We start from the raw sequence: 26,987 nt of genomic DNA on the forward strand, positions 1-26,987 counted from the left end.
TTCAATATATGAAATTTATTGTCGAATTGGTTTCCATACAACACCCAGTGCTCATCCCAAAAGATGCCCTCTTCAATGCCCATCACCTACCCTTCCCTCCCTCCCACCCCCCATCAACCCTCAGTTTGTTCTCAGTTTTTAACAGTCTCTTATGCTTTGGCTCTCTCCCACTCTAACCTCTTTTTTTTTTTTTTCCTTCCCCTCCCCCATGGGTTTCTGTTAAGTTTCTAAGGATCCACATAAGAGTGAACACATATGGTATCTGTCTTTCTGTGTACGGCTTATTTCACTTAGCATCACACTCTCCAGTTCTATCCACGTTGCTACAAGGGGCCATATTTCGTTCTTTCTCATTGCCACGTAGTACTCCATTGTGTATATAAACCACAATTTCTTTATCCATTCGTCAGTTGATGGACATTTAGGCTCTTTCCAAAATTTGGCTATTGTTGAAAGTGCTGCTATAAACATTGGGGTACAAGTGCCCTTATGCATCAGTACTCCTGTATCCCTTGGGTAAATTCCTAGCAGTGCTATTGCTGGGTCATAGGGTAGGTCTATTTTTAATTTTCTGAGGAACCTCCACACTGCTTTCCAGAGTGGCTGCACCAATTTGCATTCCCACCAACAGTGCAAGAGGGTTCCGTTTCTCCACATCCTCTCCAGCACCTATAGTCTCCTGATTTGTTCATTTTGGCCACTCTGACTGGTGTGAGGGGATATCTGAGTGTGGTTTTGATTTGTATTTCCCTGATGAGGAGCGACGTTGAGCATCTTTTCATGTGCCTGTTGGCCATCTGGATGTCTTCTTTAGAGAAGTGTCTATTCATGTTTTCTGCCCATAAAATGAATACTTTTAATGAAATCCAAACATCACAAAAATGTGAGAAATCGAAATCACAAAAATGTGAGAAAAAAATTCTTGCCTACTTGACAAGCAAGCATCTATCATGTACTTGGTACTCCTTAAAGGTACTTATAGACATGTAAAAAAAAATTGTAGGGGCGCCTGGGTGGCTCAGTTGGTTAAGCGGCTCAGGTCATGATCTCACGGCTCATGAGTTCAAGCCCCGCATCGGGCTGTGTGCTGACAGCTCAGAGCCTGGAGCCTGCTTCATGTTCTATGTCTCCCTCGCTCTCTGTTCCTCCCCAGCTCATGCTGTCTCTCAAAAATAAATAAACATTAAAAAAATTGTACTGTAGTGTGATGAGTACTGTAGTAGAGGTACGCACAGTTGCCAAGAAAGATGTGGCACACATTAAGGTGGGTGGCAATCCAAGTGAAGTCGGCATGGGTACTCTCCTGAGAAGGTGATGCTTGTACCCATCTTTTTTTTTAGAGTTTATTTTATTTTGAGAGACAAAATGAGAGAGAGAGCATGCACGAGGGAGGGGCAGAGAGAGAGAGGGAGAGAGAATCACAAGCAGGCTCCGTGCTGGTCAGTGTAGAGCCTGACGCAGGGGTCAATCTCATGAACCATGGGATCATGACCTGAGCTGAAATCAAGGGTCAGATGCTTAATTGACTGAGCCACCCAGGCGCCCCGATGCTTGTACCCAACTCAAAGGGTGGGTGGGAGGCTGCTAGGTAAATAAGGTTTGGTGAAATGGTAACCGAGATGCAGAGGATACTTCCAATTATTATTTTTAAACATTTGGCCATTTAAAATTTTGAAAAATTTAGGGAAATGTGCCTATAGAGTATTCTTAATCATTCCCCTCAGGAAGCTTTTTGATGAAGCACATTAACTTTTGCAACAGAAGAATATACATGCCCACCAATTATTATGTACAATATAAAGGGGTTCATGACCCATTGAAGTGCTTCTAGAACCTCCTAGATAATCCCTCTGATGTAGAGGGATACTTGAAAGAAGAAAAGAAATGCCTAGGGGTAAAAGTAGGTAGCACTGAATAGTAGGTACTTTACAGCTCTTATTATGTTGGATTCTTACAACAGGCCTGTGAAATAGGTATTAAATTTATTTACAGATGAGTAACTTAAGACTCTTAAGTCACTCACTCAAGTTCACCCAGATGATAAATGGCGAAGCTATGATGAAATCCCCTTCTGGGGTCCTGATTCCCAATTGCATATTCCTTTCGGTACACATGACACTAACTTCCTAAGGGCTGGGGGAACATTGCTATAATCAGTTCCAATTTCTAACAATGAATTTACAAGTGAATTTCTGAAATACAACTTGTAGTGAGTTGAGGATTGCCTGCACAGTGAAACCTCCTTAATTTTGACTCTACCAATCTGTCGTAGCTGATGAATTATGACTTGTTATATTTTGTTTATATGCTGGGCTACATGCTGGGCTGTAGAGTATCTTGGTAGTGTCTGTAAGAATTGTTTTGAATAATTCTTATAAGGCAAGGTGCTCCTAAGGTTTTTAAGTGACCTAAAGAAATAATAACTGAGTTGTGATTAGGTAATTAAGACGCTACATTAGTTTTATCCCTACAATGTGGCAGGTTTTCTTCAGGACCTCTACCCACCCCCCCACCACGCTTGCTGTGGGAGCCATTTGCTGGTGTGAGTTGTAGAAAGCAATAAAAGTGTATTTATCTAAACATGTTCTGTACTAAATTGCTTTCACTAATCAAGCAGGACTTATCCCTATTTAGAAGAATTAGTGAGGTTTTACTCAATTAAGCTTGATGTCAAGTTAATTTTCCCCCTATTAGTATAATGAAAAATTTCTGTGTTGCTCTGTCATGCATGCTGATTGGTAAAAAAAAAAAGGAGAATGGATGTCAACACATTTTTCTTTTGATGAAGGAGGAAGAAATTTAAGAGGTTCAAGTAAATTATTCTGGACATCAGAAAGTTGCTTAATTCTATTGTAAAGAAAGCCCAGTTGCAAACCAGCATAAGCAATGGAAGAATTTAAATACACGTTCTATTCCTGGTGTGTCTTTAACATCAGTTTTTTTCAGAATTTTTAAAGATTGCATTATAAAGGATGTTCAATGTCATAAATACTGGACTGGCCAAAATAGGCCTCTGTCTTTTCTTTGACTTCTGCTATCATTTGAAAATACTTATAAAGTGCTGTATTCTTTACATGCTCCATCTTGCAGTTTGGGAATAATGGATCAAGACCTGGTAAGTAATTTTTACTCAGTAGATTGCATGATGGAAAATATGTCAAAGCTTGAGTTGTTTTATTGTAATAAATGGAATTTATGTCCCAGGGAGAAGTGCTTGGGGAGATAGAATTTATTCTATATTCGGTTATTCCGGGTTATATTTACTCCATATATTTTAAAATAAAGATCCTAAATTAGAAAGATCACAAAGTGAAAGCATCTTGCAAATGACGTGTGGACTTGCCAAGATGTTTTTTGAGTTTGGTAGTACTATACTATATAGTAGAGTATTAGCAGATTGTCATACACACACACACACACACACACACACACACACACACACACTCATCTGTAGATATTTATCTGTCTATTTATATATATTCATTTTTATGTCTCAGGCACGTGTCCAGATCAAAAATACCACTTTCAAAACTATTAATACTTCACTGATAATCTTAGTCAATAAAAAAAAAAATAATTGAGGGTGTCTGAAGACCAAATTAGATGCTCACTTTAAAAAAAATTTTTTTTTAAGTTTATTTATTTTGAGAGAGACAGAGACAGCATGAGTGGGAGAAGGGCAGCTAGAGAGGGAGAGAGAGGATCCCAAGCAGCCTCCATGCTGGAGCCTTATGTGCTGGCCCACAAAAGCCGTGAGATCGTGACCTGAGCCAAAACTGAGTTGGATGCTTAACCGACTGAGCCACCCAGGCCCTCTGTAAGAAATGTACCAACAAATTAGAGTCAGAGCATTGATTGGGTGGTGAAATTTGATTTTACAATATGCCTGCTTTTTAGGTAGGGAATTTCAGACCTTTTCTGAGGCTCTCATTCCAATTAAGTTAATAACTCATTTATTTTCGTAAAGTAGTGACTTTCTCCTGTTTTTACCTTTGCTTGTCATATTAGTCAGTGGACCAATCTATTCAGATGTATTATAAATTTTGAGTTCTTATCAGTAGAAAAGAGAGAGCCCAATGTGTGAGCCCAGTTATTTTTAAAATGGTTGGGAAATTATTGCTTTTTATTTTTGTTATCAGGCATCAGAGTATTAACAGTAAAAAAAGAACAAACTTTATTTCATTGAATCTTCTACTTAGGAATATTGAATTGCTTACTGAAAAAAACCTTATTGGGAGGGGGACAAAACATGAGTCTCTTAAATATGGAGAACAAACAGAGGGTTGCTGGAGGGGTTGTGGGAGGGAGGATGGGCTAAATGGGTAATTTATGGGCATTAACGAATCTACCCCTGAAATCATTGTTACACTGTATGCTAACCCACTTGGATGTCAATTAAAAAATAAATAAATTATAAAAAAAAGAAAATGACTTTTTTTAACCTTTAGAGCAACTTAGTGAAAGTAGATTATAGTCAAAAAAAGTTGCATAACTGAGAAAGCACCAATAAAGATTACCTTTGCAGGTTCAGTAAACCTTGCAGGTCTCTGGTCTGATACTTTCTAGTTCATCTGCTTTAATTAGTAGGCAATAAGGTACATATCAGAAAAACTGAAGTGAGTTTTCACTAATAGTTTTCTAGGCTGCAAAACAAAGACCTAAATCTAGAGATTGTTTTACCTTTTTTTTTCTTTAAAAATGTTTATTTATTTATTTTGAGAGAGAGAGAGAGAGAGAGAGAGAGAGAGAGAGAGAGAGAGAGAGAAAGAGAGAATCCCCAGTAGGCTCCATGTTGTCCATGTGGAGCCTAATGCCAGGCTCAATCTCCCGAACCATGAGGTCATGACCTGAGCCAGAACCAAGAGTCAGATGCTTAACCAACTGAGCCATTCAGGTGCCCCAGAGACCCAGAGATTGTTTTACTTTGGGGAAGTAAAATGGCAAAAATCCATTACTGGGAAGAAACAGTCCACATCTTCTTTGGATTCTTTGTAGTTTTGGTGACTTTGATAAAAATTTCAGAGTCATGTAACTTGTATATTAAAACAATAATGGCAATCTTAAATTGGGACTTCTTTTGTGATAACATTTCATGTTCTGATTGACGTTCTAGTCTATAAGTCAAATCAGTGAAGCTACATTAAAAGACAAAAGGCTGACATTCATTTATTCATTCTGTCATTCACTCACTTGTCATGTATCCTGTGATCACCTGCCCAGTGCCAGGCTCTGTTCTATGTTTTTGGAAATACGTTGTGGCAAATTAGAATATGTTCCTGCTTTCTGGCACTCTTTTTGTTCCAATGGGACTCACAGCTCAGTGTCCTAGGGTTGCATATGATATTGAGGAAATTAAAAGTTGGTGATGTGATGATGTCTGAGTGGCTACTTTAGTTTGTGTAGTGAGGGACATATTTAAGCTAAAATTTGAATGATAAGAAGCAACTATCCATGCAAAGATGAGGGAGAAGAAGGTCATGGCTGAGGAAACCGCCAGTCCTAGGTCTGCAGGGTGGGAAAGAGTTTGGTGGGTTTTAGGAATAGAAAGAAGGTCAGAGTAGCTGGGGCACAGCAGATGCTGGTATAAAATGATATTGGAGAAAAATCGAGATGTAAATCTTTCTACAAAGTGTTACTGTGTTCTAATATTTAAATACATCCATAACCTCAAATGAGCTTCTGGTCCTAAAATTACATTTTGTTAAATGTAACAAACTCAGGAAGGGGCAGTCAAGAAAGCAACTGTATTTTTCCATCCATAATGTGGTCTGTAAACAACAGATTATATGGATTTGAAAGTCCAAGGATGGTGTCTTTTCCCCTCTATGACTGGAAGTATTTTCGGTGTGTGTCAGGTGTTGGCAAACCTCAGAACATCAGCTTGGTGTATTTTACTCAAAACCAGAGATTCTTTTTTTTTTTTTTTTTTTTAAATTTTTTTTTAACGTTTTATTTATTTTTGAGACAGGAAGAGACAGAGCATGAACAGGGGAGGGTCAGAGAGAGGGAGACACAGAATCTGAAACAGGCTCCAGGCTCCGAGCTGTCAGCACAGAGCCCGACGCGGGGCTCGAACTCACGGGCTGCGAGATCATGACCTGAGCCGAAGTCGGCCGCTTAACCGACTGAGCCACCCAGGCGCCCCAAAACCAGAGATTCTTGAATCACGGTACCTGACAGGATAGAGGCTGGTGGCAGCAATAAACTAATCCATTCCTGTAATAAGAAACTACTGAACTCAGAGTTTCTTGTTTGAAAAACTCAGTTCTTTTGAGCAGTCTCTGGCTTTTATTGCATGGGCCTAGGAGGCAAATCCTGTGGGTTCAAGTCCTGGCTTTTCCATTTTTAGCTGTGTGGTTTTTTTGGTCAGGGCCTGATCTCTAGTATCCTTGTTACTTCGCCTGTGATTAGGGTGTTAGAAGTACTCATCCCATGGCATTCAGGAGAGTGCCTTGAAAGCAGTAAGCACTCAACAAGTGTTAGTTGCATTTGTTGCCACTATTCTTATTCTTATGCCCCTTTCTCCAGCAATCTTCTGAAAGTGTGTTGTCTCCTAAAGTTAGATGCAGGGTGGCTGCTGATAAGTCTTCTGCCCTTTAATGGTCACTGGGATGGGGGTGGGAGCACTCTGAGATCTGTCCATTACAATGTAATTTCCACATTCCACTTCTCTACTCGCTTTAGCAAAAACAAGGCCCATTTCCCCATCTTTTTTTTTTTTTTAAAGAAAACATTTATTAAGCACCTACTAATGTTAAACTCTGGGCTGAAATGAAAACAAATCCTTGTCTTCCAGGAGCTTTTGGTCTGGCTCCACAACTTTCATTCACAAAGAAATGGCAAGGAAAAAAAAACAAAAACAAACAACAAAGGACAACAAAAACACTTCTGCACTTTTAGAGTTTTTTAATATAGATGAACCAATTTGGAATTGATTAACGAACATTCTTCTAGGCACACCCTTCTCACGTTGTACGTAAGTGCCCGTATGTTTGCTCTTTGGAGAGATTGGAATAGATGCTTCATGTGACAGTGATTTGTGAGCCTGTCATGAGAGAAAATGTACTTTACTATTATTATGCCTTCATTTCTTCAGACGACAAACATTCAGAGTGCCTGCAGTACTAAATGTTGGATGAATAGGGGCGAACAAGAAAGAGAACAAAATTCCACGTCTCCTAGAGATCATGGTGTGCTTGTTTGGCATAGGCATTTAAATCCTGTCTCTGCTCCTCTCTAGAGGTAGGACTGAGCATAGTTATTTAACCTCTTTATACCTTAGTTTTCTCACCTGTAAAATGGGAATAGGAACCACATAGGGCTGTGGGGAAGATTAAATAACTTATACTGTTGATGTTATCATTCTTACTGTTCTGTGCTAATGATTATGTCCTGTGCCTTCCATGCTCAATTCTCCACTATAAAACTTCCTAAACTGGGGAACAAATCTTCAGAGGGTCATAGTGACATCGTTAAGAGGAACGAGGTCCTGCTGTCCTTATCTCCTGTACATTTCTACTCCTCACTTTCCAAATATGAAGTAGAAATGGGCTCTGATGTCTATACTGAAATATAGACCAGCCTGCTGGCTGCCCCCTCACGGAGAACAGCTTTTTGTTTCTTAAATTTTTTTTTAATGTTTATTTTTGAGAGAGACAGAGACAGAATGAGAGTGGGTTAGGGGCAAAGAGAGGGAGACACAGAATCCGAAGCAGGCTCCAGGCTCTGAGCTGTTAGCACAGAGCCCGACGTGGGGCTCGAACCCACGAGCTGATGACCTGAGCCGAAGTTGGACGCTCAACTGACTGAGCCACCCTGGTGTCTCAGGGTTTTTATTTCTAACTCTCTGTTGCTCATTTTGATCTATCCCAGCAGATTGTTTATTTCTTACACCTCCCCTAGTGTCCTAGTTACCTGCTTGATCACAGTGACTGCAGTTAGTCCTTGCTCTTGTCCCTTCTGTCATCTCTCCTTGCCTCTTCTCATGTTTCCCAAGCTTCTTGCTCTAAGGGGCTTGCATTTCTAAATCTCCTCTGCCAATCAGAGAGCACTCCTTCAGCTGTCGAAGGTTGGTTAATCAGTAATTTGTAGTACATTGGGTGGGATCTTCTACATTTCAGTTCTTTATTTTTTTTAATGTTTATTTATTTCTGAGACAGAGAGAGACAGAGCATGAGTGGGGGAGGGCCAGAGAGAGAGGGAGACACAGAATCCGAAACAGGCTCCAGGCTCTGAGCTGTCAGCACAGAGCCTGACGCAGGGCTCAAACCCACAAACTGTGAGATCATGACCTGAGGTGAAGTCGGTCGCTCAACCGACTGAGCCACCCAGGCGCCCCAACATTTCAGTTCTTTTGACATAACTCATGTCAAATGGTAGTTACCCAACAGGCAGTTGCCACATGGGGCCGGTTCCTCTACCACACCCCATCCTAACCCTCTGTCCTTGTCTGAACTATTCTGGAAGTTTTGATGTTGAGCAATGTAGATATTCATGTATTTTGGGAACACTACTTTTCAAGAGCCTAGCAACATTCTCCAGCTTACATTAAAACTTAACCAGTTTCCTGGTGCCTCCTGACTCCCTTTAAGACTTCTCAGTAACAGTTCAGTAACAGTGAGGGTTGTGCTGGCCCAGGCACACATTATGCAGGCTTTTTATAAGAATGATATCCTGCTTCCCGAACGTACCAGAGCATTAATGCTATCTCTATCTGTAGTAGCAGTAGGCAGCCTTTTAGAGTGGTGTAAATAGTCCATTAGGATAACTGCAAATACTTAATTAGTGTATACTTTCAATTCCATTGGCAAAATAGTAGCATATTTCTTGAAAACCTGTCAGATTTCTCCTAAGTTATTTTTGTCTAAGACAGTAAAATGATATGGTCCCAAACTGAACATGAAAGGCAATTATTTCAACTCCTAAAGACCAAAACAAATTTACTCACATTCCCCTGAAGGGATGGAGGGAAGGGAAACAATTTTCAAGGTTTCTGGAAATTGTTATTTTCCTGTTAATGGCTATTTTCATTAGCAAGGAGAGTTTTGGAAATAGTTATGAGATTTTCCTAAAACCAAATGACTAAAGACTGAGCACATTTGAATTATATTTTGTGAAACACATTAAAGATAAAATTGATTTCTTCTTTCCGATATGAAGTTTCATTTTGGTTATAGTGATCTGAGACTGACTTTTCTGGGATGGAGGAAGGACAAAGGAACCACCAACTATAAAATACATTAAGACTACTAGAAAATACAGTCTTAAAGTAAAGCCCACTAAAGTGTGATATTTGTATGGCACTAACTCTTTATGATATATTTATATCTATTTAATCCTTTTTGTAAATTTTCCCATTAAAATATATTTCATGGTTTATGTAGAGTCTGTGAGCAGTCAGTGTAGAAAGAGCATTAGACTTTTTATATCAGTCATGTTCTTTCCAGAAAGAGGTGGCACATTCAAATAAGGATAAATAATAAGTACGAAAGGGACACTTTAGAAAACTCTGAGCAAGGTATATGTGAACCACAAAGGACAGTGCAGTAAAAGTGGGACTTGGAATCATGGAGCTATGAGTAATCTTACCAACTATGAATAATGAAAGGGAAAAGGGAAGGAAGAAGTTGGTAGAACCTAAGAGGTAGTCTTGTACAGAAAAACACTGTGTGTGGAACAGTGATCTTTACTGAGGTACGTAACCAGCTTAAGTTACCCCTCAAGGAAGGAGCCCATGGAATAAGTACCTTGGTCTCCCTCCCCTCTTTCCCTCCCATTTTATGTTAGAGCTCTCTGTTTGGAACCAGCTAGAAGCCAGGCACATGGGAGCCCTTTGATGCAGTTGGTACTGGTCTCATAGAACAAAGAACTGGAAAAAGAAGGGTAGAAAGTGGGTCTGGAGTGGGAATTGAAAGATATCTGGTATACTCCACCCCTTTTTTTTCTCTCAGCCTCCACTCTTGCCCTTCATCTGGGTGAAAAATGCATGTACCCAGCACAGAGACTGCATAAATCCCCATCAACTACTGTGTGCTGTATCATCCTTCTGTGATAACAATTCAATATGCAATCTAGAACTAAAATGTTGGCCACCGCCAGTATTCTTCATATAAAATACCAGGGGAGGGAGATGGGGGGAGAGATGCAATTAAGGAATATGAATTTAAGTTACAGCTGATTCTGACTTCTGTAGATGGTTATAAGGCCTAGGTTGGTAATTATAGCTGCCTCCTTCCACTAAACCTTCTGTATTTACCTCACTGTCTGGCATCACCTTGACTGATGAGGTCCTTTTCCAACTGAAGTGACCCAGATCTTCATTCCTGCAAGATCTGAGTCCTGGGTGGTCTTGTCCTTACTGGGTTGTTGCTGTTCTTCCTCGACCAGGATCACTGGAAAAGGAGTATTAAGAAGTGCCCCACTGAATTTCCTGAGTTCCAAACATTATTCTTATCTTTATTTTGTAGCAGAAACTCAGGTTTTCCTGATCACGATGTGTCATCATCTTAGGCAACATAGTGACTTCCTCATCTACCTATTGGTTTAGGGATACAAAGAACTTTAAATTTCCTGGAGTTAATCTCTACTTCCAATGAATCAGAAAATGATGACCATGTTACCTGGTGGAAGAATTATTCCCTTGGACATGAGGACCTTCAAACTCACCAAGTCTAAGGTGTTGGGAACAGGAAGCAAGAATTCTTCAGGTGGGTTATTAGGTGTAAACATGCAGTGGGCCACCTTAAGGTTTCTGGATCTGTGCATCCTCTATAGCAGTGATAGCCCCATATATTCGGCTGCTAGTGTCAGCCACGTATCTACAGCCTACAGGCAGAACTCCAATCTCTCAGGGTTTTTCTCTTAGCTTACATTCTAGCTGAGCCCTCAGCAGGTCATTCCATATTTCTATCCAGTTGGTTTTTTTGATGAAGAGACAAGTGATATGACTTGTGAATTCTAAGGATTGAGCCCATTGTCTCATTTCTTTTGCTACAAAATGGTTTGGAGACCATTTATGAAGGTTATCTTGGCTATTTATCAGGTGTACCATAAGTCCATGAATGATGGTGCTAGCAGAAACACTGAAAGCAAGGAAGGCATATTGTATATGCCTATATTTGTGAGTCCAAAGAGTACCCCTGTATGATGAGGAATCATCGATGCAATCATCCTGCCTCTGTGTATAGCCAGCTGGGCTTTCCTGCCCCATTGGACAATGATGCCTTTTTTGAGGGGTTCAGCATTAATCCTGGTTTTTGACAGGTTGGACATTCTTCAGTGTTGGCAAGCCAAATCACTTTGGCTAGAGGAAGAGAATGCTGAGCTGTGAATAGTCTCCATCCCCACTATTCTGACCCTTTTGTTTATGGGCCCATTAAACAAACATTGAGATGGCTGATGAAAGATACCAAGTGAAGTTTACAGTTAGATTATTTTTTTTTTTTAGAGTTTATTGATTTATTTTGAGAGAGAAAGAGAGAGTGTGGGGAGGAGAGGGGTAGAGAGAGAGGGAGAGAGAAAGAATCCCAAGCAGGCTCCACACTGTCAGGGCTAAGCCCAATGTGGGGCTCAACCTCATGAACCATGAGATCGTAACCTAAACCGAAACCAAGAGTCAGGTGCTTAAACGACTGAGCCACCCAGGAGCCCCTACAGTCAGATCTTCTTATTCACTTTGTTATCGAGACTACCCTTATGATAGCCCCTTATGAGATTTAACGGAATAGAATTATCTTCACACTCTGCGCCTTTTACAAGAGGTCCATCTGTATGTTTCTGTCCAGATCTCCTGTCTACCAATTTCCAATTTTGGTTTTTGGAAGTTTCTGGCCACCTAGCCAACTTTTTAGCCCCCACTCACTAGTTAGTGTAGATCTATATCTCAGTCATTTCTCCTATGTGAAGTTTAACACTACACTCAAAAGTTCTGCCCATGTGAAGAATTCTCCTTTATCACTGTATTTTAAGTTTATTGTGAGTAAAATTGTATAGCTGGCTAGTGCTGCAGCACTTACAGATCTCTCCATAGTTAACTGGCTTTAGGGAACTCCCCATGAAGCCTATTGTTGTTGAAGGAAAAGAAATGAAGCATAAGGTTCAGATACCACGGAGTTCTAAGTCACCTGTCATTGCAATTTGTTTGTATCTTCACAACTGGTGTGGGGCTGTTCTTATATATACAATTTAATAATGGAATGCTGATGTGAACAGCTGATGTTATGACTTACTGGCCCAGATAACACCCAGTTCAGAGAGCGGTTACTAAAATCTGCAAAGAGAGTTGTGGCCTTCATTTGAGGATCATGGACAGCCTTAGATGACCAAACAAATGGGCATCAGAAAAATAAATACCCTAAGTTCTCCCTCCTTTCTCCCACTGAACTCTCTCTAGAGCTACCCAATGGTCAATCCCAAATGAAAACCAGAGGACGAAGAGCCTGTAGAGATGGCTCATTCAGGACAGAGCAGAGTGAGAGGGTAGAGAGTTATTCTGGAAGGGCAGATAAGAGCTGTTTATTACAGGTCTGGAGTTTGAATCTTGGTTGTTCCTTTCTGGATTATGAATTGCAACAAGACAGAGATTCTCTGATTTGTATTTCTGTCCACAGTTCTTAGCACAGTTCTCAGCACAGTTCTTGCCTGCTATAAAATAGGTGCTCAGTAAATAATTAAGTAGCCTAATCCCAACAGCTCCTGTGTTGTGTTGCTTTGACTAAGTCATTTGTATTCTTGATTGTCATTTTCATTATCTTTAAGAGTACCAGTGTCTGTTCTGTTTCCCTCATGAGGATGTTGTAAAGGTCAAAAAAACAAAGACATTAACATATGGGTGCTTTGTAAACTGTTTTAGGTTCATAGCAAAATTGAGAAGAAAGTATAGAGATTTTTCATGTACCCTCTGCCTCCACACATGCATAGCCTCCCATATTATCAACATCCCCCACCAGGTCAGTACATTTATTACAACTTATGGACCTACACTGACACATCATGATCATCCAAAGTCCATAGTATGCAGTTCACTCTTGGTGTTGTACATTCTGTGAGTTTGGACAAATGTGTGATGACGTATCCATCAATGTGGTATCATGTAGAGTATTTTCACTGCCCTGGCAACCACTGATCTTTTTACTGTCTACATAGTTTTGCCTTTTCCACACTGTCATATTGTTGTAATCATACAACAAGTAGCTTTTTCAGATTGGCTTCTGTCACTTAGTAATATGCATTTAAGATTCCTCATGTCTTTTCACAGCTTAATACTTCTATTTTCTTGATCTATTTGTCTGTTCTTTCACCATTATCGCACTGTTTTGATTACTGTAGCTATATTAGTAAGTCTTGAAGTCATGTAATGTGATTCCTCCAACTTTGTTCCATTCCTTCAAAGTTGTATTGGCTATTCTAGGTCTTTGGCCTTTCCGTATAACTTTAGAATCACAAAATACCCACAAAATAACTTGCTTGGATTTTGACTGGGGTGGCATTGAATCTTTAGGTCACATTGGGAAGAACTGACATCTTGACAATAATGAATCTTCCAACCCACAAACATAGAATATCTCTCCATTTAGTTTTTCTTTGATATCTTTTATCATAGTTTTGTGCTTTTCTTCATATAGACTGTGTACATATTTTGTTAGACTTATGCCTATTTCATTTTGGGGGTGGTGCCAGTAAATGGTTTTGTGATTTTAAATTCAAACTCCACTTACTCATTGCTGGTATGTAGGAAATAAGTGGCTTTTGTACATTAGTCTTGTTGTACAACCTTCCTATAATTGCTTATTAGTTCTTGGACCTTTTTCGTCTATTCTTTTGGATTTTCCATGTAAACAGTCATGTCATTTGCCAACAAGAGAGTTTTATTTATTTCTTCCCAGTATGTGTATGCCTTTTATTTCCTTTTCTTGTCTTATTGCATTAACTAAGACCCAAGTAACTTTCTACAGGACACAAAGCTATGAAGTAGCCATACCCATTTGATGCCAAGACACAGATCTTTTAATCTTTAAGCTAGCTTGTATTCAGTGCTCCTTTCCTTAAATATCAAACCTCCCCCTTCTTTACAGCTTCTTAAAATGATATTGTATCATTTTTATTTATATTACATTAACTTTTGTTTCACGGGCACAGAGTTTATATATTTCTTTGCATATAAGTTTCATCTGTTGTTTGTTGTCATTTATACTTCCTTTTGCCATCTTCATTATGCTTTTTAGTAGGTTGTTCCTTTTCTCTTGGTTTGGTTTTATTTTTATCAGAGTGCTTCCTCTGAAAAATTCTTTCAGCATGGGATTTAGAATTTGGAATTTAACTTTTACCGGTTAGTTGTTTACTTTTACCTTCTTATCAATGAAACATATAGACAATAAACTGTAAGAACGTTTTTATTAATCATGGTTCATCTTGACTCTCCCAATGAAGAATGAGGTCTGACTGTGCTCATGCTGGACTTTGCAGCCATTAATCCAACAAAAAAGTTTCATTTTAGTGGGATAGCACATGCTTTTTTTCAATGCAGATAAAATCTGGCAGGCAGCCTGTTTTTCCAGCTTTACCTTGTTTGCTGATGATAATTCCTGAATAATGACAAGTTCACTTTTCCCTCTTGCTAGTTCTCATCCTGTGGCTTGAATGTTTTGTTTTCCAAGTATTAAAATGATATACAATAAGTGCAAAAAAGATCCAGGACACCCATAAGAAATAACAAGAAAAAGAACCCTCAAGGATTATCCATAATGGTGCTGTCTCCCAAGGATAACTGTGATTACCAATTTTGTAAATATCCTTCCAAATATGTTTGCACTTAGACCATCATGGAATTACAATAAGATGTATTTTACTTATTTATTTAATTAATTTTGACAAAATATTTAACAAAAATATTATATTTATTTAAATTTTTATTTATTTTAATAAAAGATTGGCCATGCTGAGAAATATATATTTACCTCAACACTGTGTTTTGGACATTTTTACATGTGGACTAGACATTCATCATCCCCACTACTCTGCATAATACTTCACTGCACACATAAGATGTATTAATATGATTCATATCCTACTGAAGGATAACTAAGTCCTTTTTTCTTTCCTCATTTTTCTCCTCCTTCCCCCTTGTTCTTCTCTACTTCCTCCTTTTTATTCTTTTTCTCCATCCTTCATATCTTCCTCTTCCTTCTATTTGTCTTCCTCCTCTTCCCTCCTCATGCCACACCTCTGCGTCTTCTTCTTTTTCTCCCCCTTGTGCCCTCCTCCTCTTTTTGATGGCCCTTCTCTTTGCTTAAATGTAAAGGGTTCTGCAATAAGTCTACTTGATTTTTTCATTTTGATTTTTTATTACTTTTTTTCCCTTTTTGTTTCTTCCCCAATATACTTATGTTGGGATTGTAGTCTCTCCTCTGCTTTTATAACTTTGGTCCGTGATATTCTTTCTCCCTCAGTTCCGATTAGTGTGCACTTTGCTTTGACTTTTATTTCCATTAATAACTAAGATGAGAGATGTTAAGAACCTTACTGATGATTCCACAGTAATTCTTGTCAAAGCCAAGCTAGGACTTGGTTCTCCTGGGCTTTAGACCTAAGATCTTTCCACTAGATTGAGTTGCCTCATCATGGGTGAACTTAGAAATAGCCTCAGATTTATTGTTTAAGTCACACAAGGAAGCAAGCAAGCAAGCAAGCAAACAATGAAAACAGTAAACAAAAATAAAAGAGAGAGAAGAATACTCAGTAACTTAACCAGAAGAACTTGAATTTAGTGTTTCCTCTGCTCAGTAACTTAGTACTTGGTGAATTAAAAATAAGCTCTTTGTGAATGTATGCCTACTTATGTTTGTTCCAAAATTATTAAAAATGTATGACTGTTAGCCTACCCAACAGTGTCATTTGAAACCTAAGTTTATAGAGCTAGAAGGAAGCATAATAAACACAGTAATATCTGTACTTAGAGGTAAGAGAATCATGCCTGATATATTAATTTAATTTCTTTTTCAGAATTAAAGGAGTTTGTATACAGACTTTGTACATAATATCAGGTAGTCAAAATTTGGTCTTTTATTCTTTTCCTTAAATCCTCACAAGTAAATAAAGAAATATAAATATTTGATTAGGTAAACCAAGTTGGAAGATGAAAACAAGTGGTCTTATTAAGTGTCTCTTGGCACTAAGTTTTTGTAAAACCAAGGTCTCTTCCTCAATGGCTTTTCTCATGACCGCTTCTGTTTCTTTGGCAATTATTGCTTCCTGTTCTGGGGCATTTCTTACCCAAGTCACCCATATGACCTATACTAAATTGAGATTGTTTAGTATGTTGTCCATTTAAGATATATTGACTATTAAAGTAAGTAAACAAGGAGGCCATTAGACTGAGGTGGCTCTAATGCCTTGGCAGCCTATGTAATCAAACCAAAATCTAAGCCTGTAGATGTCTCAAGTTTATGAAATCAAAACCTAAAGACAATTGGTCACAAAAAGCCAATGGGTCTTTAAGTTATAGCCAATCAGTACTTTTCTTACATTGCTTCTGCCTTGTCTCTGTAACAGTCTCTGCCTTGCGCTCTTGTCCATGGAGCACTCCTAACCACACCTGGTTTGACAATGCCCAATTTGAATCAATTTTTGCTCAAATTCTTTGAGTTTTAAATGAGCTCAGTTTATCTTTTAACATTGTAAAGTAAAAAGACCACATTTGAAGACCAGATGGAATTCTTTTTATGCCGCTGAGATTTACCTTTAAAACAAAGGGAGACTGAACACTTATTCCAACATTGCTTCAAGTGTTTAGAAGAGTTTTTTGGGAGGTGGCTCCGTCGGTTAAGTGTCCGACTTCGGCTCAGGTCATGATCTCAGGTCCATGGGTTCGAGCCCTGCATTGGGCTCTGTGCTGACTGCTCAGAGCCTGGACCCTGCTTCAGGCTGTGTCTCCTTCTCTCTCTGCCCCTCCCGTGCTTGCGCTCTGCCTGCCTCTCTCAAAAATAAATAAACATTAAAAAATAATAGAAAAATGAGTTTTTTGAGAGAAGGGGGTATTCTTCTTGTGAATTGCCTTCAGAACCTATTTTGGACAAGAAGTGGTCCCCTCCCCACCCTCCCACAAATTTGAAGTAGTAAAACAGTTACTAAAATAGTCCACGTATTTCCCTTGCATCCTTGGATAAGTTCAGCAACATTTCTGTATTTTTAGTTTCTTCAACTCTAAAATGATGATAATAGTAGTCCTTAATTCACAGAGCTGTTCCAAAGGAATTAAATATCTCAAGTGCTTAGAGCAGGGCCTGGCACATGATAAATACTTTATGCCTTTACTGTGTCTATTCCTACTACGATCACGGCTCAGGCTACTTCTACAACCACTGCTGCTACCAGTAACAACCCCCGCCCCCCCCCCCCCCCCCCCCCGCCCTTGCCCTTTGCGTGTTCATTTAAGAACATAGTGGCTCCAAATGACTTTTGGCTGTGTGTACAAACAAAAACATTCCCCAAAGATGAAAATTTGCCACTAACGACACGGTGAAAGGATGTAAATTGCAAGATCTAAAGTCAGCTCTGAAAGAGCCAGTCCCCAAAGTGTTTTGAGCAATGAAGTGGCATCGAAACAAATCTAAAACCTTGCAGATGATGGCTCTGAAGGCAGCTCCTCTCAGCCGGCCGTATAATGAATGTTTTTTACAAAGTCAATCATATACTTTACATCACGTTTCTCTAATACAAATGCGCTTCTTGAAGATAGAAGTTGCATTTTCCACTTGTGTGCCCTTCCCATAGCATCCAGGACACCGCTCAATAAATGTGTTGATTAGCTGTTGAGGTAGAGTTGAGGGGAGGAGAATTAGGAATAAAACGCTCTCCAGTTAATTGCAAATTGCATCCCTACTTAAAAGTAAATTTGCATTTTAGTTTCTTTTTCTACCGTTTCTGGAAAGTGGCTCGAGTTGGTGTTTGGCATCTGGTTTTATGCAACTTTGTAAATTTTATGGAAATCTAAATTCCTTCAAAGGTTTTGTTGTAGGCTTTTCTGTTTTTATTCTTGTTTCAAAACGGACAGAGGTGTTAGTGCAAAGGCACTGTTCCAATCACATTTCCTGAGATGCTAAAAGAATCGTTGAAATTTAGAGATAGTAGGGAATGCATTATTACAGTTTAATCACCCAACATACACTACCTGGAACACAGCAGAAACTTACTAAGTCATTGAAAAGTAAATGAATCATGTAGTATGTTATCTTCATTTCACAGTTGAAGAAACTGAGGCCCAGATAACCTGCTCAGATAATGTAGGACGGATTACCATAAATGTTCTTTGATGTCATTGTGCTTTAAATGTGGGTTTCACATTTACATTGTAGCATGGAAAAAGACTTTGCATTTGGTCTGTGAAAAACTTCCTTTATTTTAAAGTATGCAAATGAATCAAATTCTTCAGTTAGTATCTGTTGCATTTTAGGAAGGCAATAGTAAGAACTGTTTGTACAAATCAAAAGGATTTTTTAAGGGGAAACCAAAGTAAAATGTCTTTTGGGTAGCTCATTCAAGGCCTGTCAGTGTCTTCATTTCCTTTCTCCCTACGGTAAGTTTTTGTTGTTATAAATGATTAGGAGTTCTTAGCCACCATGAAAGACTTTCTGTTGGAACCATTTGTCTTTCTCAATACATAACACATCTCCTACTCCTTTCTGTGTAACTCTCAGACTTTCAAGAAATGTAGCTTAATTTGTTGGTTGATTTTCTGTTATTTTACAGGATGGAAAAACAGAGTCGAGTTCATGTACCTGTTTGAAGGGACCCAAACTGTCAAAAATAGGGACAATTGCCTGGATGGTAACCCTCAGTGACGCCCTCCACAATTTCATCGACGGCCTGGCGATTGGGGCTTCCTGTACCTTGTCTCTTCTTCAGGGACTCAGTACCTCTATAGCAATTCTGTGTGAAGAATTTCCTCATGAGTTAGGTAAGGGGCTCTGATCATACTGTAAAAGTTGGTTACTTCTCGATTTCAGTGGAGTGAGACATTTTATTTTATTTAAAAAAATTTTTAGCATTTATTTATTTTTGAGAGAGAGAGAGTGCACGCGCATGAGTTGGGGAGGGGCAGAGAGAGAGGGAGACACAGAATCCGAAGCAGGCTCCAGGCTCTGAGCTGTCAGCACAGAGCCCGAGGCAGGGCTCGAACCCATGATCATGACCTGAGCTGAAGTTGGACGTTTTACCGACTAAGCAACCCAGGCGCCCCTGGAGTGAGACATTTTAGGTGACACACTTAAAAATCCCACTGATGCATCTAAATGAAGGAGCCCTTGTTGGATATTGATGCTTATCTTCTGTCATCCAAAAATAGCAAAAACTATTTGGTATTTTCTTCTTTTTCTAGGGGACTTTGTGATCCTACTCAGTGCAGGAATGAGCACTCGGCAAGCCTTGTTATTCAATTTCCTTTCTGCATGCTCCTGCTATGTTGGGTTGGCTTTTGGCATTTTGGTGGGCAACAATTTTGCTCCAAATATTATATTTGCTCTTGCTGGAGGCATGTTCCTCTATATTTCTCTGGCGGATATGGTAAGAAATTAAAATTTTTTATCTTGTTTTAATTTAAAATTTAGAAATAAGCATCTGGGTTGTGAGTTGACTAAGGGTGACCTTCTACTTTCCACAGTGTGGAAATTCTGTCATTTAAAACATTCCTGGTTCAACAGATCATTCTTCTTGTACTAATAGTAACTTGAAAGTGATTCTCATTGATCGTTTGATCTATGATCTAATTGATAAAAGATGAAATGATTTACTTTTGCCGAAGTAGAGGTATTGTCCCCGGTTTTTTGCCTTGTGGTAGGTAAGCCTTGTACTCTATTATAGTATGTCCCCATTGGACCTTCTCCCCCTCTTTTGTGAGGATGTCACATTTTTTGTTTAAAAAAATTTTTTTAATGTTTATTTTTGAGAGAGAGAGAGAGAGAGAGAGAGAGAGAGAGAGAGAAAGCAGGGGAGAGGCACTGAAAGAGAGGGAGACACAGAGTCCAAAGCAGGCTCCAGGCTCTGAGCTGTCAGCACAGGGCCCAATGAGAGGCTCAAACCCATGAACCGTGAGATCATGACTTGAGCTGAAGTTAGATGCTTAACCGACTGAGCCACACAGGCACCCCAGGATATCACATTTGGAAGGGAATAACTTGTTAGAATAAATAGCATTTTGTTATTTCAGAGTTTTAAACAGTGAGAGTCTTTTGGATTAAACTAAAACTGGTAAATTGAAATTGGACAATATTTACATGGGTTGGTATATATTTGTATCTGTGTTTATGCTGTGTCTGTGTCTTTATTTATGTGTGTGTGTGTGTGTGTGTGTGTGTGTAAAAGAGAATATCAATGATCCTGTGCCCTGTGCATTTTCAAATGTATCATGGACAGCTTTCTGGAAAATGAGAATGTGCTACATATATGCAATTCAAGGAGCATTTCCTTTGCGTTTGGAACTGAATATGTATCACACACATAATTTAATAATTTAGTTTCCTTCATCTGCATTCTCAGCTCCACATGATAACCGTCTCGCTCTGCTCACTGTTCTGTGCAGGCCCTGATCAGAGCAAGAACGTCATCCCTCAGAACCATCACTGCATTATATTGTTCTTCACACAATTCGTGTCTCATACTGTATTTGTGCCAGGCCATCACTTTTCTGTTCTTTGTTAGAAGAGCAGAATATCAGAATTGTTCCACTCAAGGAAAGGATACTCATATGTGACATTGTATGTCCTACAACAGTTTGCTTTTTTCAGAATAATTTCACAGCTTTCACTCATTTTATCCTGGTAAAACAACCTTCTTAAATCAGGCACATGGATTGATTGGGTTCTGGAGGCCTCTTGGATGCTTTGGTACAATGCATCATGGTGTGTGTGTGTGCGCGCGCGTGTGTGCGCGTGTGTGTGTGCGTGTGTGTATGTATGTGTGTATATATATATATATATATATAATTTTGGAATACATTTTGAAAAGCTGGCATTTACAGATCTATTGGAGCCTTTTCAGTAGAGTTTATCTGCTGAGAAAAGGTAGATTTTAAGAACAGAAGCTGGAGTTTTAATTGCACTCACTGTAATGAGATTGTTATAGCCTTCAATCCTAGAAGAGTACATAATTTATTTGAAAACGTTATGATTTTGTGAGGGGTAGAGCAAGCAGAAAGACACAAATTAAAGAGAACAGAATTAAATGTATAGCGATTCCTAAAGATTTATTTAATTGGGCACTATTGATTGATATTTCTGTGCCTGGCCTGGAATTTGCAAGGTGCTGGGGACACTGGAGTGAGCAAGAAGAGGCACACTCCCTGCATCTGCGGGGCATTCTGTCTTTAAAGAGAGGAAACCAGAAATTCAATGAATAAAATCATACACATGACTAAATAATTACAAATAAAAAAAATCCGTGAGCTAAGGAGAAAAGCAGTACATGTGGCGAGAGATGAAGTTAGGGGACTCTAGTGTAAGTTAGGAGGGGCTAAGGGAAGCCTTGCTGGAAAGTATGATTTGAAGCTGGAACCTGAAGGATGGAGCTTATTGAGAAATTAGAGGGGGAAGAGGTCAGATAGCGGTTTGGGTGGGTGTGATGAGTTTGAGGACAGAAAAAGTTTGGATGCATTTGAGATCCTGAAAGAATGGTGTGAATGGAGCATAGAGAGTAAGGCGGGAGAGAGACAGACAGGCGGACAGACAAAGAGAAACACAAGGCATAAAATGAGGTAAATCCTGTCCCACTGATTAACTCAGGTGGGGAGCACTACTTCTATACTTTTATTCTTGTTGATGTCTGGTAAGGCTAGATATCCCTTTTATGCTATCAATGCTATGCTATATCTATACGCTATGCTAAATAAAACATTTAAACATCTGAATTAAGTCATCACTGCCCCAACCCCGCAGAAACCTCTAGGCGGCTGTTTTATGTTTTACCACCAGATGGCGACAGTTATCTAACAATGTATCTTTCTCTTAGTTTCCAGAGATGAACGACATGCTGAGAGAAAAGGTAACTGGAAGAAAAACCGATTTTACTTACTTCATGATTCAGAATGCTGGAATGTTAACTGGATTCACAGCCATTCTTCTCATTACTTTGTATGCAGGAGAAATTGAATTGGAGTAATAGGAAATGAAAGATGCTGTTGTCAAGGAAGGCATTTAATAAATAAAAACATCTCCAAAGGGATTTTGAAGCTGATCCTATTTAGTTAAAAGATAATTTTGTTTTCAACTGTAGGTCAGGAAAACTGATTATTGTTTTCAGATCTGTGAAATAGGCCATTATTTGTTGTTAAAGATGCTTCAAAGGGTTTTCGGTTCCAGTCTGAAAAGGCAGGCACACGAGATCTTTGGTCAGTACCCACTTCTTCATGTTTTATGCATTTGACAATCATTTAGACATGAAGATCCAGAGAGAGAAACACAGGCTAGGTTGTATAAGCCTTTAAACCTCTGTGGCAGGCTCAAAAGCTCAAGCGGTTTCAGAGTGGTTTTCTTTCAGTTAATTTGTCCTAGTGCTTTCACAGGCAAGTACATTAAAATGTGGAAGAGAAGCAAAATGCATGCAACACAGATCTAAATGATTCCAAGGCCTTAATGAACCCAGGAAAGAAAGATTGCTCATAGCTTTTTTTTTTCTGTTTTATATCTCAGTTAGGGACTTGTAGGCTCGTTTTCAAAAATTATCCTAAAATAATATGAGTTATGCAATCAGTAAAGTTTTGTTAGCCCTACTAAGTTCAGACTTTATCGGACACCTCATCTCCAAGTGGAAGCTCTCCCTGCTCCCACACAAATGCAGAATTGCTTTTTTTATGGCTCAGGTGTAATTGCACCGCAACCCAGGGCAGAAAGCGTGGGGCCGGGGACCACTCAGCTACAGCGTATCATGTATTTGCATCGTGAAGGGAAAGACTATGTTGGTTTATAGAAAGAAACTGGATGTAAGTTTAAGCAGTTTTCTTTTAAAATTCAACATAACTGCTTAGCAGAGTGTATTTTAAATAGGTGCAAAATAATAGCTGGACTGCTGTATGTCAAGGACTGATTAACTAGAAAACCACATTCCTTCTGGGCGATTGAGAGCAATCATAACATTCCTCTTCTGTGCTCAGTCCACATTTTTCCTCTATGGCATACCTTGAAAACAAATTCCCCACACCGTGGTTATTTTTGTGCCTTTTGGAGGTGAGACGGCCTGCTTGCTCATTTAGCAGATGGAGAAAGTTGGTCTGCAGTTGAACATCCTAACCCCAATTCACACTCCCAAGTCACTTCAGGAAAGATGACTGACAGTGAGGAAAGTGATTGATAAAAGCCAACAATGATCTCAGGAATTAACATTTTCCCACAGACCATGCGATGGTGTCACCTAGCAATAATGCAGAGTAGATGAATATTTAACATGTATGTTAATGTAGATTTCTCTTTATAACTGACAATTAAAAACATGTTTGACCAAATAGTAAACACCTTTGAAGCCATGCATTGTGTCGTTTGTTATTCATTTTAATATATATCTTTTTTTTGAGTGACTTCCCTGTACCTGGTGTTACGGGGGAGAGAGAGAAATAGGAAATTGGTGATGTGTTTATTGCAAAGATATTCAGCAAATAAATATGGAAAGATTAATCAGTAAACATAGAATCTGTTTTTATCATTTAATCTGTTTACATTCAGTCTTAAGAATAATCGTTACCTTTTTAAATTTTTTTTTAACATTTATTTATTTTTGAGACAGAGAGAGACAGAGCATGAATGGGGGAGGGGCAGAGAGAGAGGGAGACACAGAATCGGAAGCAGGCTCCAGGCTCTGAGCCATCAACCCAGAGCCCGACGTGGGGCTCGAACTCACAGACCGCGAGATCGTGACCTGAGCTGAAGTCGGCCGCTTAACCGACTGAGCCACCCAGGTGCCCCAATCGTTACCTTTTTATTTTTTTGTTTTATTTTTTATTTTTTTTTAATAATTTTTTTTAACATTTACTTTTGAGACAGAGAGAGACAGAGCATGAACGGGGGAGGGGCAGAGAGAGAGGGAGACACAGAATCGGAAGCAGGCTCCAGGCTCTGAGCCATCAGCCCAGAGCCCGACGCGGGGCTCGAACTCCCAGACCGCGAGATCGTGACCTGGCTGAAGTCGGACGCTTAACCGACTGCGCCACCCAGGCGCCCCCTTTTTTTTTTTTTTTCTCGTTACCTTTTTAAAGCACAGACTGTATGTCTGGTTTAAGAAGCTATTGACAACATGATATTAAAACAAGATAGTTTAACAAACTCTCATTTGTTGCATGTGGGTTATCGCGGTGCTTTATATTACACTTTCTGTGTGTTGATCTTTCGGCCGTTTTCCTCAACTGTGAGGAGAACAGAGGCAATAGGGCAGGAAGGCCCAAAAAGCAAAAAGAAAATTGCTGCTTACTTGAGGTTATGGTTGCATGTAGAAGGTAGGATATATAGAAAGCCGTGAGTAAATTTAAATCCCAGGTAACAATTCAAAAAATCAGTTAACATATCTTATACTGAGGCATTCATTATACTCCTTGAATATTCTATAATTTTTAAACCTTAAAGATGCTACTGTGGCACACCAAAGATGATTTCAACGCATTATATCTGGGGTTATGTACTTTGACTTTTGCGTAACTGAACTTTTAAAAATGCCTACCAATAGCTGGCATTTTTTGAGTACCGAATCAGACCCTGTCTTAGTACTTCCAGGCTCCCAGACTGGGGGGGGGGGGGCGGTTATAAACAGCAGAAATGTATTTCTCACCGTCCTGGCCCCTGGAAGTCCAGGTCCAAGGCACCCTCAGGTTTGGTGTCCTCACGTGGTGGAAGGGTAAAGGAACTCTCTGGAGCCTTTTGTTTAGAGTACTAATCTCATTCATGAGGTGCTCCACCCTGATGACCTAAGCACCTCTCAGAGCCCCTGCCTCCTACTGCCCTCATCTTTAGGGGTTAGGATTTCAACATATAAATATTTGGGGGACACGGTAGACCCCTATTAGCATGCCGATGTGGAGAAACAACCCACCCGAAGAACCCGAGTCTCACCACAGGTTATTCTCATGCTCACAGGTCTGCCGGTGACGTTCAGCTGGTCCAGCCCGGGCTCTGCTGGACGGCTCAACTTCAGACTGGGGGTCATCTAGGTTGGGCCCCCGTGGCAGGAGGTGCTGCAGTCATGTGGCAGAGGGCACAGACGTGCCGTTCTGGTACAGGAGACTGGAGGAGTACAAACGGTTTCAATTTGCTTTAAGTGCTCTCCAGAGACTGTTACTTTACCTGGTAGAAAACAGCTTCTATCAATACTAATTCACCCAAAGCTCCCAGAATTACTTTTTTTGAGAATATTATTCCTTCTAGGAGAATATTATTTTCTTTCCCTTCAGTGTTATTATGTGCAAATGTGTGGATGCAACACTGCTTTACCCCAAGTCAAGATAATTTGTTTTTCTTCAGTTTGTGAGTCGAATGCTGCCACGCTCATTTCTACGGGCAGCTGCTTAGCATAGCCAACACGAGAGTCCAGTTATGTAACAGTCCCCGACAGGCATTTTATAATGATCTGGAGATGCTTAGTAAACCCCGCCACGCCTAAAAGTTTCTGCGACTGGAGCTCAAATTTTTAAAAAATGAATTAATTGACAAGAACCAAGACAACACGATGGGTTTACCAGGCAATTAGCGTAGGTGTATTAACAGAGCTAATTACTGATGGCCTGTGCCAGGGGAAGAATCGCCAGTCTGCTCTCCATGCTCTGGTTGGCATCGCCTTCCTTTGGGTCTCCCCTTGGTCTTCTTCAGTGGGCTACCGTGATTTCCAGACTCCGTGTTTATTTAAGGTTCATTACAGGGCAAAAGGTTCTTAACCCTGCAATAAATCAGGTCCCTAACACTGATGTTGCTATAGCTGCTTTCTCACTGACGCTCTGCCTTCCCCAGCTGTGTGTGTGTTGCAATAACTGTGCTAAATTGCATTTCCCTTAGCTGCCTCTCTGTGCTGAACACACACAAGGCATTCTCTCATGGCCATTTCGCTTCCTATATGGGAGGCTCCCCACTTCTGTATATCTCATAATCGGCGACTTTACTAGTAAAATTTCAGGTGAGCTACAGCAGCAGGATGAACTAAAAACCCCGAATACCATCCATTAATTCTTTTTTTTTATTAAAAAAATTTTTTAACGTTTATTTTTGAGACAGAGAGAGACAGAGCATGAACAGGGGAGGGGCAGAGAAAGGAGGGAGACACAGAATTGGAAGCAGGCTCCAGGCTCTGAGCCATCAACCCAGAGCCCGATGTGGGGCTCGAACTCACGAACTGTGAGATCATGACCTGAGCCGAAGTCGGACGCTTAACCGACCGAGCCACCCAGGCGCCCCCCATTCATTAAATCTTAAGAGGGGCATTTCCCTCTATATTTTAATGTTTCCAAATGCCATGCCGCTGTGGCTGGCAACCAGGTGGCATTGTTGAGATAGAGTTGAGTGAAAATGAAAATCATCTGTTGGGATCTGGTAAGGCCACAAAAATGCCAGAACCGTAAATAATAATAGGCGTCTTACACATGTCAGGTTTACTTTCCTTTCTATAGAATGCAGAAGAAGCAGTGTGGGGCTAACGTGGCAGTTCCCTGGTCATTGGGAATCCAGTCTGTCATCTGTGGCTTCTGACTTCAAGATGACTTCATGTTCTAAGATATTTGCTAGAGAAATCCAGTCTTAAATTCTAAAGTCCACATAGCAGGAGGAAGAATAGGTAGAAAACCAAAAAATTCACACCTAGCTCTTCATTCCCCATAAACGAGCTTTCGCAGAACATACAACAATTTCTACTCACATTCACTGGTCAGAATTAGTCACTGGCCACATTAGCTTACAGGAGAAGCTGGGAAACATTGCTTTTAGCTGGATACACTATAACCAATAAGATCAGGGTTCTGTTACCAAGAAGAAGCA

The 26,987-nt window shown here is 39.8% G+C and overlaps 1 protein-coding gene across 3 annotated transcripts in view; it reads left to right on the plus strand.

Moving 5' to 3' along the window:
• The window catches only part of SLC39A8 (solute carrier family 39 member 8), an 80,036-nt gene extending 56,530 nt beyond the window's left edge, over positions 1 to 23,506 (plus strand). For all 3 annotated transcript variants that reach the window (XM_006930941.5, XM_023252908.2, XM_019829164.3), the window contains exons 7-9: positions 18,745 to 18,952; positions 19,373 to 19,557; positions 21,997 to 23,506. In XM_006930941.5, the coding sequence (XP_006931003.3) occupies positions 18,745 to 18,952; positions 19,373 to 19,557; positions 21,997 to 22,146 (543 nt within the window). In that variant the 3' untranslated portion in view covers positions 22,147 to 23,506. The remainder of the gene's footprint in view (positions 1 to 18,744; positions 18,953 to 19,372; positions 19,558 to 21,996) is intronic.
• Positions 23,507 to 26,987: the final 3,481 nt, after the last annotated feature.

Source organism: Felis catus, chromosome B1, assembly GCF_018350175.1.
Source record: "Felis catus isolate Fca126 chromosome B1, F.catus_Fca126_mat1.0, whole genome shotgun sequence".
Taxonomy (NCBI): Eukaryota; Metazoa; Chordata; class Mammalia; order Carnivora; family Felidae; genus Felis; species Felis catus.